Raw genomic sequence first — 12,083 nt, 5'->3', positions numbered from 1 at the left:
GGGAGGAAGTATCTGTAAACGCGGTGCTGCTGACGGGCGCCACCCCCACCCCGTTGGAATCACTAACACAGCGACTCCCCATCCGGTTCCAGTGAAGTCTCCTCACTCGGCGTGTAACGTGTATCTGTACCATTATGTTGTGTTTGGACCATAATGGGTAAACCGACGACTGACCAACAGAGCCAGTCTAAGTATAGTCATGGGTTTGTTGTGGTTATGGTAAGGGAAACATTGTGGGCGGGCCAATAGCCAGCAGTAAGCCAGGGAGACTGTGTGACCTCAAACTCCCGGGTTCTGAGGCTCCGTCTCATTCGCTGCTCCTCTGTTCCGTCGCACTCGGCACTTTCATGTCATTCTGAGGCTTGATCGATGCGGAAGTAGACGATCTACACGCTCACAACCAGGAGTAAAAGAAAAACGTAACGGTAACGTCTTAAGAGTACATTTTAAAATGTGTAATCTGGATTACAGTAACGTGGGTGTTGTAACGGGGGTTACATGAGGATTACATTCTCCCCTTCCCCTCATTAATTTTACAAACAAGTTATAAATTATTATAACACCAAACGGAATGGATTGGAGTTGAGCGCAGCGCGCACCTCTCTGACTCTGTGTAAAATCCTCACAGTGGAGGCTGCTGCTGCGTCAGGGCGGTGTTGCCAATTTGCGAGAGAAATAAGCAACCAGGTCTATGAAAACAAGCCCAAAAGAAGCGACTATAAAAGGCCACACGAGCACTTCAAAGCTATATATATCGTCCATTAAACAATGTGCATATTTATATATGTTGGCTATTTGAAAATAGAAGATCTACAAGCTCACAACCGTTCTACCATTATTTACAAGCAACTTCAGAAAAATAAGCCCAATGTGGCTTATAATAATCAGACCAGGCAACACTGCAGAGATACTATGTAGATAGGAGAGCATATAATATATGCTCTCCTATCTAGTATCTCTGCAGTTTATGTATTATGATATATTGGATTGGGGATAAATAATGGGTAGCGCAGTCTTCTCTTTTAGGTCAAATACAATGAGGCTTTTTATTTAAAGGTATATTCAGTATTTCACTCAAAAAACCTTAGGTTTCGTTTTTGGCTGTGGGACCCAGCCTTTCGTCCAATCAGGATAGAGAGTCAAAAACGAAACCTAAGGTTTTTTGACCCCCAGGGGTTAACTGGGGGCAGGGAGGAACTCCTTATATGGCCAGCACACTCTATAGTAGGGAGGATTATCACAACAAAACAAAAAAATAAGTGATATTTGAATTAAGTGAAATCACTGAATATACCTTTAAAGAGTAGCCTACGGGTTATAAATATAATTGTATAGGGCTGAGTTCTTTGTAGACTATTATAAATGAGTCTTTACTGTCTAGTCAATGTTTTAAACTCATGCCATGTCTATCTAAATGAGTGTCAGCCAGGAATGTCAAAAAGAGTTTTTATTTGCCACTTTGACCACACATGGATGGAGTTGTTGGTTGTCAAAGTTGTTGGTTGTCAAAGTTGTTGGTTGTTGTCGATCAAACAATCAAAATGGTTCTGTAGGTCAAGATGCATTTTTCTTATGATCCGTTATAAGTTGACACAATGACTCTACAGTAATGTAACTGTTCAGAGAGGTCAAATTCTTAACAATTAAATGACCTTATCTTAATTGCATAGGCTCAACATTCTTGTCTATCAATGGTAAAACTTGTATTATCTAATTAAATTGAGTTTTACTTCAAAGTAATCCAAAAGTAACTGAAAGTAACTTGTAGTTACTTTTTAAATGGAGTAATCGGGATTACGTTACTGACTACATTTTTTTAGCAAGTAACTTGTAACTGTAGGGGATTCCTTTTTAAAAGTAACCCTCCCAACCCTGCTCACAACGCATCGGGATGCGACACTGTGTGAGCTTGTAGATTGGCTGTTTTTTGTAGTTGCCATATGAATCAGACTTTACTAAGCTCATCTTGTCTGACTCAGGAATGTGCTGATAACCTTTACACAGAAGAAATATGCCTCCCCCTCATACAGGGTTTCTTCGACTATGCATGCACCTCATGGTACCACATCACCTCAATGGCCTTTAAAACAGGTTTCCAGACAACCTAAAAACAAACTGGTCAGACTACTACTTGGCCTTACTCCCAGAACCCACCTCACCCCCACTCATTTTGATAGGCTGGAAATGGCTTAGGGTTCACTACAGAGTACAGCATCTTGCAATTCAGTATTTTAGCTGTGACGTGAGCGCCCCCTCCTGAGATACTTCCGGGTCCTACTTTTGTGTCGCTTTTGTGTCCCCATGGAGTTATACTGTGACGCTCCGTCGGACTAAATCTGAGACGAAAACAACCACGAAAGTCTAATTTTACCGCTTTCCTCGCAACAACAAAGCTGCGCTGCTCTCCAAAATCTGGCTGTGACAGGCCGTCTGCCCCACATGGAATACTATCGCCATTTTATTTGATTGTGTCAGCTAAATCCTCATTAATGCAAACTAGATTCAACATACTCAAGCCTGCACACATTCTAAATATCCCCCGAAATATTTTACCAAGCAAATGGACTGTTGCCACCTTCAATAATAATGATAATAATAGTCTTTATTGTCTCCACATCATATATTTTTGTTGTCATGGACACTTGTACAAAACATTAATAATTCTACTCGAGTTGGAAGCATTAAGACCCATTTTAACCCTCTATGGCTTCCTTTCTGAAAAATAACGTCAATTTAAAAAGATTCACGCGTTTAGATATTCTATTTACAATGGGATGCGGACGGGAGCTGGTGCCACTTGGACCCGGACATAACGTAGCACTACAAAATGACGTCGGACTTAAATACTGAATGGGCCTGGTCTAAGATTCGCTACACCACTAAGATATCCATGTACCTCCCCTTAATGTCAACGAAGTCCACAAACCACGTTCAACCCAGATTCGTCTCAAACAAGGGGTTAAATTAATTTCACTCCTATGCCACTAAAATGTGGAATGCCCTACAAACACTTCAAAACCGCTCTCAAAGAGCACTTGCGGGCAGCTGCAATTCAAAACTGACCCCTGTAAAAGAGTAAAAGTCCCCCCCCCCCCCAGCCTTTATTTCTATACACTGTACACATTATTTCTTACGTGTATATGATGATTTCATTCTTTAAGTCTGTCTGTCTGTCTGTCTCACCCGCCTCTCAGCTGCTCATGGAGTACAGTATGAGTTGTCTTCTGTGCTGTCCCTTCAGCCTCATCAGTCTTATTGCTGCGTTGGGTTCAAACGGGCAGATGCAAAGATATAGTCTACCAAGACAGTCTACCATTCATTTCCAATGTAATCCAGCGACATGAAGATACAAAGATACTGTACATCCAGCGTTTGTAGCTTCCGCGGAAGCTACAAAAAAGTCGAGCTATAGTTTCAACTTCGGATACAAAGCTACAAATATGCTGTGTATCTTTGAATCTTTTTCGTCTGCTCGTGTGAACGCAACATAATGGGTCAGACCGTCAGACTGTTATCACCGCTCATATCTTTTGTCAGCAACTACTGCATCGGTAGTTTTGTACACCATGTACTGTCTGTATGCATGTATGTATGCATGTATGTATGTACTTTCTTTTGTAACTACTGTACAGCATACTATGATATGTTGCACTTCTCATTTTCATTTTTAACTCAAGTGTACAAATGTACAATTTGTACACTCTCAGAAGTCAGGACTCATCTATAGCAGTGGTTCTCAACCAGTGGTCTGGGGACCACCAGTGGACCTTGGCAGGGTTCCAGGTGGTCCCCAGCTAAATGATGGAGAGTTTGTAACCAAATTAACTATTTTTTAGATCTTTAACTCTTGAGATTGTAAAATGAAACCAAATGGACCCGTAAGGGACCCGTTTCATTTTACACTCAAGAGTTAAATTATTGTTAAACATCTGCATTACTTAATTTACAGGAAGTCTACACAATTAGAGAATGTATAAGTTTTTTTTATTTTGAATGTTGGCCTGCTATCTCTCCTATGGTACCATGTTACCAACACATTGACAACATCAATACAGCATGGAAATGTGGACATTATTCTTTAGTTTTGGGTCTGCAAGGGCAAGGCTTAAATCCCATCAAATGGTGGTCCGTGGCTCAAATGCAGAATAAATGTGTTGAAAACCAGCGTAGATGTAGTGAATGCCGGTCTTCCTGCTGCTGTGGTTCTGTATCCGTCTGTATCCAGCCGGAACATCCCAGTATCGCTGTTGTTTTATCCTGTTTTAAGGTTCACAGGTCAGGATTGGAATAAGGTTTATATTTCCTTTCATCAACAAACCAGTCAGAGCATGCAGTCGGTCAACAGTCAGTCAAAAGTCAGTGAGTCTTATGTAAGCAATACAAGCATTCCTGCTGCTCTGATCAAGATTTATCTCTCTCTCTCTCTCTCCTCTTCCTCTTCCTCTCACTCACTCATTCACCCAGACACACATGCACCTGCATGCACGCTCGTACTGTATGTACACAAACACTGCTGTGTTCCTGTGCTCTGGTCAATTTTGACTTCCGATAACATGAATGGAACAGTGGGCGTGTGTGTGTGTGTGTGTGTGTGTGTGTGTGTGTGTGTTCAACACCATAATTCCTTGTCATGTTCGGCTGCTCCCAGTCCACAACCAGCCAGCAATGTTGATAGAACTTAAAATGATATCGCGCTCATTCTCATGACCTCTCTGAGACTCAGGGCTGTTTATCTTTACTCGGCTGTTTCATGTGCATCTATGAGTGGACTCTCTTATCCAGAGAGAGACGTCCAAGTCCAACAAGAATAATGTCTGGATCAATAAATGATCAGTAGAGAGGTGTAAAGGGGTTGCATAATGTAGTGGTCACTGGTCAGGTCAGACCATATTCTTATGATCGTACAAAAAGCATGATAAGAGCCAAAGTACAGATGAGAGAAGATGGACAGATTCATTAGAAGTGTGGAGATCACATCATGAAAAGACAACCAACAATAACATTTATGTTTTAAAGGTCACAGTTTATGACCATTTCGTTGTCACAAATTCATAAAAACAAAATGATGAATTTGAAATGCTAACCAGTTGAGCACTATGATATACTTGGGCTATTCAAGAACAGCCAATCTGCAAGCGGTTGTGCACGAGCTTCTGGATTAGCTTTTATTTAATTTGCTTTATTTAAGTGAAAATTAAAAGCATTTTTTGCCTTTTTGTTCAAAATAGGGATGTCGTGGTTAATGTGGTTAATCTAGAAGAGCATATCGAGAGTCTGCTGCTGTACCAAGAACTGACCAAGTCATTGCTCTGAACTGACCAGGTCATTGCTCTGAACTGACCAAGTCATTGCTCTGAGTCTGAACTGACCAGGTCATTGCTCTGAACTGACCACGTCATTGCTCTGAACTGACCAAATCATTGCTCTGAACTGACCAGGTCATTGCTCTGAACTGACCAGGTCATTGCTCTGAACTGACCAGGTCATTGCTCTGAACTGACCAGGTCATTGCTCTGAACTGACCAAGTCATTGCTCTGAACTGACCAAATCATTGCTCTGAACTGACCAAGTCATTGCTCTGAACTGACCAGGTCATTGCTCTGAACTGACCAGGTCATTGCTCTGAACTGACCAAGTCATTGCTCTGAACTGACCAAGTCATTGCTCTGAACTGACCAGGTCATTGCTCTGAACTGACCAGGTCATTGCTCTGAACTGACAAAGTCATTGCTCTGAACTGACCAGGTCATTGCTCTGAACTGACCAGGTCATTGCTCTGAACTGACCAGGTCATTGCTCTGAACTGACAAAGTCATTGCTCTGAACTGACCAGGTCATTGCTCTGAACTGACAAAGTCATTGCTCTGAACTGACCAAGTCATTGCTCTGAACTGACCAAGTCATTGCTCTGAGTCTGAACTGACCAAGTCATTGCTCTGAACTGACCACGTCATTGCTCTGAACTGACCAAGTCATTGCTCTGAACTGACCAAGTCATTGCTCTGAACTGACCAAGTCATTTCCCTGAGTCTGAACTGACCACGCCATTGCTCTGAACTGACCAAGTCATTGCTCTGAACTGACCAAGTCATTGCTCTGAACTGACCAAGTCATTGCTCTGAACTGACCAAGTCATTGCTCTGAACTGACCAGGTCATTGCTCTGAACTGACCAGGTCATTGCTCTGAACTGACCAGGTCATTGCTCTGAACTGACCAGGTCATTGCTCTGAACTGACCAGGTCATTGCTCTGAACTGACCAAGTCATTGCTCTGAGTCTGAACTGACCAAGTCATTGCTCTGAACTGACCAAGTCATTGCTCTGAACTGACCAAGTCATTGCTCTGAACTGACCAAGTCATTGCTCTGAACTGACCAGGTCATTGCTCTGAACTGACCAAGTCATTGCTCTGAACTGACCAGGTCATTGCTCTGAACTGACCAAGTCATTGCTCTGAACTGACCAAGTCATTGCTCTGAACTGACCAAGTCATTGCTCTGAACTGACCAAGTCATTGCTCTGAACTGACCAAGTCATTGCTCTGAACTGACCAGGTCATTGCTCTGAACTGACCAAGTCATTGCTCTGAACTGACCAGGTCATTGCTCTGAACTGACCAAGTCATTGCTCTGAACTGACCAAGTCATTGCTCTGAACTGACCAAGTCATTGCTCTGAACTGACCAGGTCATTGCTCTGAACTGACCAAGTCATTGCTCTGAACTGACCAAGTCATTGCTCTGAACTGACCAGGTCATTGCTCTTGGGCTGAACAACCCCTTATCTCCATATTCTAACCTTTTCACCCTATACTCTATCACACTACAGGGTCACAATACAATATAATATAATTATAATGTTTTAATGATATAATGTTATTATTGTTTTCACCCTATACTTTAACATACTACAGCGTCACACAGAAGTATCAAAAGTAGCAGGTTCAAAAGCACGGAATGCTCCTTTTCAGCTTGTAGATCTCCTACTTTTGTTATTTCTTAGGGACGATATGTCTAGCTTTTGGTGTGAGTGCACAAACGTTGTCCTAACACAAACAGTCCTACAGAGATGTCTCTGTAGGACATCTCTGTCAACGTGGTCTTAATAACCTGAAGTGACAAACTGGTCTGTCTCATTGTGGAAACTACCAGAGGTCAGGGGTCCTGACCTCTGTCAGAAACTACCAGAGGTCAGGGGTCCTGACCTCTGTCAGAAACTACCAGGAAATAGATTCAAATGTGGAATTCCTGCCTCATTTAAAGGAACCACGTCTGGTGGCTGTGTCTGATGCAGTCATTAAACTAAGATACTGTTGCTAATAATAATAATAATAAAGACAGTTATCTTCTGTTTAATTCTTGCTGACCATACTCTATAACTAATTTGTGTTTTCCTGTGTGTGTGTGTGTGTGTGTGTGTGTGTGTGTGTGTGTGTGTGTGTGTGTGTGTGTGTGTGTGTGTGTGTGTGTGTGTGTGTGTGTGTGTGTGTGTGTGTGTGTGTGTGTGACACAGACACACACGTGTGTGTGAATTATTATTATTATAAAAGAGCCCGTTTTATCTGAATGGTGTCGTAACATGCCAATTTCACTGTTATCTTTTCATTTTCAGCGTTTCTACACATTTTAGCGTTTTAAAGATAACAGATTATTTTTGCCAAAACGACTGACATAAACGACTGACATAAACGTGACTCAGTGTGTGTGCGCTGTCATTTCTGCTGATTAAGTGTTTCTGATAACAGACATCTGACATAACCACTCTAAATGACTCGCTTCATTCAACAACTACTTCCTGTTATGTTATGACTGCTGGTGTCCATGGCAACGGAGGTTTGTGTGTGTGTGGCAGAGACTGCAGTACCCGCCTGCAATACAATTACCAGTGACTAAACTGGGTGAAAATGATAGCGGTATATTTATACTGTATATTTACAGACCAGCAGCACGCATGCAAAGAACAACACACAGTACACTAACATGCTGGCAGGGCGTTATATCATTGTGAAGCTGTGTTTTCATTGACTGAACAGAAACACTGAACAGTCAACACGGATGTAACACTGTACAGTGTTTCACTGTAATTTGAAAATATGTTCTTTCTGTTTTTTTCCAGAGAAGCTGTACAACAGCCACGGGCCAGAGCTACGTCGATCTCTGTTCTCCCTCAAGCAGCTGTTTCAGGTACACAGCATCTACTCCTGTCTCTCCTCACATCTCCATCTCTTAACCTATTCTGACCTGAAATCAGATTCATAACGAGGTTTCCACTGGACAACACACTGGTCTGATTAACCCATTCTGACCTGAGATCAGATTCTAAAAATATCAGTCGCTCTTCGATTTTTCAAAAATAGCAGACCTACAAGCTCCACGCCACGCGCTATGAGCTTGTAGATCTGCTATTTTTAAATAGCTAAAGCACGACATGATGCTAACACCAAAATGGGTGCCCGCCCAGAATGGGTTGTCACACCATCTCTCCAGCTTTGTTATATTTCTACACTTCTTTCACAATAACCTCTCTCTCTCTCACTCTCTCACTCTCTCTCCCTCCCTCTCTGTATCTCGCTGTGTGTGTGATCTCTCTCTCTCTCTCTCTCTCTCTCTCTCTCTCTCTCTCTCGCTCTCTCTCTCTCTCCCTCCCTCTCTGTATCTCGCTGTGTGTGTGCTCTCTCTCTCCTGCGCCACCAGTGTAGCCACAGGAAATAACTGCGTCCTTTGATCCCCGTGTCCTCAGAGAGAGAGAGAGAGAATCTTTTGACAGGATCTGAAGTTTACACTATATAGTCAGACTTAATGTTTCCACCTAGCTCCCAATAACATAATGTCCTTATCCACTATCCCTAGAATAGATTGACCAGACAGAGTATGAGAATAGAGAATAATACTAATAATCCTACTATAAATGTGCCACGTCTGTGTGTGTGTGTGTGTGTGTAATGCATGTAACTCGAGAACCGTTTGCCCCACCAGCTTCATATTCGACACACGCGTTCCACACCCCCACAGGGCAGGCTCTGCCAGTTGGGCCTAATCAGCCTAAATCCCCTCACCTGTGCAATTTCCAGCCTCTGCCTCAGCCAATTGATTGCCAACCACACCTGCCAATTGATTACTTAATCAGTCCACATTTCACAGTCAGTTTGCACTCTTCACGCACAGACAGACAGATATAATAATAATAATAATACAGAGATCTCCAATTTATCCATGTGGGAGACAGACAGTAAAAATGGGTGCTATGCTAACCGCTATTGCAGTATGGGCACAAAAGGGACACAGACAGACAGTTAAAACGGGTGCTATGACAAGTTGACAACTGGTATTATTAGGTTCCCAAGTTGCATCGTTCCCAAGTAGGCCGGTGGCCGACGGGCACGTACAAGTGACTAGTGTTAATAATAATAATGATGATGATGATGATAATTACTATGTTTATGTTTTGTCCCTGTGTTTGTCAGGATGATAAGGACTTGGTTCCAGAGTTTGTAGCGTCTGAAGGCCTGACCTGTTTTATCAAAGTAGGAACTGAAGCTGACCACAACTACCAGAACTACATCCTGAGAGGTAGTGTGCTGTGTGGGCACTGGGCAGGCGTGTGCACTGGTTCCCAAACTTTGTCATGTCGAGGACTCCCAAATTGACACTTATTGGCCCGCGGACCCCCATTTGAAAAGATATCTTCTCTTATACCCCATAACCCATTCTGACCTGAGATCAGATTCATATGAGGTTTCCACTGGACACACACTGGTCTGATTAACCCATTCTGACCTGAGATCAGATTCTAAAAATGTCAATCGCTCTTCGATTTTTTTCAAAAATAGCAGACCTACAAGCTCGTATCGCGCCACTCGGTGGCGCGATATGAGCTTGTAGATCTGCTATTTTTCAATAGCTAAAGCATAACATGATGCTGACACCAAAATGGGTGCCCGGTCAGAATGGGTTAAGAAGATTTTTACGGCTCTAGCAGGGATTCTCAACCCGTTTTATTTCAAGGACCCCCAGTTTGACATGCATTAGTATCTCCGGGACCCCCCATTTATATTGTACAAATGGAACTACCGGGTCCATTTGGTTCCATTTGTACACCCTCAGAGTTACAGACACATAATGGTCCATTTGGTTCCAAACTATCATTTAGCTGGGCAACCCCTGGAACTCCCTCAAGGACCCCTGGGGGTCCCCGGACTCCACTTTGGGAACCACTGCTCTAGTAGTTCCCTTGAATCAGTTTTTAATATTTTTTTTCTTCTCAGTTAGATCATGTTACCGCTTTTATCTGCAAACGCATGGAGCTGATTAAATGATTATATGTGCTTGTCTTGTCTCTTTTTATGTCCGTCTGTCTGTCTGTGTGTGTGTCTCTCTCTCTGTCTGTCTGTACCAGCGTTGAGTCAGATCATGCTGTTTGTTGATGGGATGAACGGAGTTATTAACCACCCAGAGACTGTCCAATGGCTATACAGTCTGACTGGTAGCCTGGTGAGTTACTGACTGACTGACTAGCCTCGTAAACCCAGACGTTTTTATTTCCAGGGAGAGAAAAAGGTCTGGGTCCGAGTCCACTTCAATTCGGCATAGAGTAGCGCAAACGTCGCTTACTCTCTGCTGATTTCTGATCGTCTGCACCTTTGTCAAATTGACACACACGCCCACACATGTACACCCACACACACTCCTCTCTCTCTCTCTGTCGCTCTAATTCATTATTCTCATGTCCAGCAGCTGCGCATAGTTTCTCCCGGCGGATCCTGCCGGGAGCTTAGAGTATATATGAATAGAGACGGCACCCGGAGGAAACCCTGAGGCGAAATGGACATAGTGGACGGATTTGTCATTGCAGCTCGAGCCTGTTGACTATCAGTTCATGTTATTGGGCCCATGGCACGTGAACGAATGTTTCATACGTGAACGCGCGCAAACGGTGCAATGATAGTCAACGGCCAGCGCGTTCATGTTATTGGGGCAATCCATCCCAGAATGTACTCTGTTTCCTACCCGGAAGGAGGAGTGAAATCGCCTCATGTGCTTTAGAGCAACTTAATGCAAGTGGATGGGAGGAGGAATCCGGTGCCGTCTCTATTCATATATGTCTATGCCATAAAAAGCATAGGTGAGTTCCAGTCTACTGACTGGCTGGCTGGCTGACTGACTGACTGGTAGGTAGCCTGGTGAGTTACTGACTGACTGACTGACTGACTGGTAGCCTGGTGAGTTACTGATTGACTGGCTGGCTGACTGACTGACTGACTCGTAGCCTGGTGTGTTACTGGCTGGCTGGCTGGCTGACTGACTCACCGACTCACTGACTCACTGACTGGTAGCCTGGTGAGTTACTGACTGACTGGTAGTCTGGTGAGTGACTGACTGACTGGTAGCCGAGTGAGTGAGTGACTGACTGACCCACCCATGTGTGGTGTTTGACTGGTTAGTGGCAGACATGAAAGTTTTCTGTAGCAGAGAAGTGAAAGCAACAGCTGTTTACCTCTGTAGCAGCTGTCATTCCTTGATATTGAACACTGTATTTAGAAGTGGTTCGAACTTACAATACACGTCAACTGTACACAAATAGAAAACAGCTAAGACCTCCTGACAAGCCTTCAGGGACATCCAGTGTTTATGAGCTGTTGAACTGACTTGAGACTTTACTTTAGTTGTGTGTGGTGTGGTGTCGCCATCTAGTGGTGGTCTGCCGTTTCTTACATTCTCTTTCTGTTTTTCTCTCTCCTCTCTCTCTCTCTCTGTCAGTCTCGGCTAGTAGTGAAGACGGCATTGAAGTTACTTATAGTGTTTGTAGAATACACAGAACCCAACAGCCCTCTGCTTATCCAGGCTGTCAACACTGTGGACAGCAAGAGAGGTATGCTCACATTCAGAGAATGAAATGGTGTCATTTTGAGTATCCAACATCTATCGCGATGAATGGATCGGTACAATAACATTTCCAGCCATGGTGAGACTATCATCAGGTGCTGTTTGACAGGTGTGTGTGTGTGTGTGTGTGTGTGTGTGTGTGTGTGTGTGTGTGTGTGTGTGTGTGTGTGTGTGTGTGTGTGTGTGTGTGTGTGTGTGTG

General features: G+C 43.4%; 1 protein-coding gene across 1 annotated transcript in view; it reads left to right on the top strand.

Annotated features, from left to right (window-relative positions):
- Positions 1-12,083, top strand: part of fhod1 (formin homology 2 domain containing 1) — a 114,389-nt gene that overhangs the window by 47,967 nt on the left and 54,339 nt on the right. The window contains exons 5-8 of the mRNA XM_083759772.1: positions 8,117-8,184; positions 9,465-9,570; positions 10,397-10,491; positions 11,758-11,869. Of these exons, the coding sequence (XP_083615898.1) occupies positions 8,117-8,184; positions 9,465-9,570; positions 10,397-10,491; positions 11,758-11,869 (381 nt within the window). The remainder of the gene's footprint in view (positions 1-8,116; positions 8,185-9,464; positions 9,571-10,396; positions 10,492-11,757; positions 11,870-12,083) is intronic.

The sequence above is a fragment of the Protomyctophum parallelum genome, assembly GCF_964188405.1.
Source record: "Protomyctophum parallelum genome assembly, chromosome: 2".
Classification (NCBI taxonomy): domain Eukaryota; kingdom Metazoa; phylum Chordata; class Actinopteri; order Myctophiformes; family Myctophidae; genus Protomyctophum; species Protomyctophum parallelum.
The sequence above is the reverse complement of the archived record's forward strand: the minus strand, read 5'-3'. Positions and strand labels throughout refer to the sequence as shown.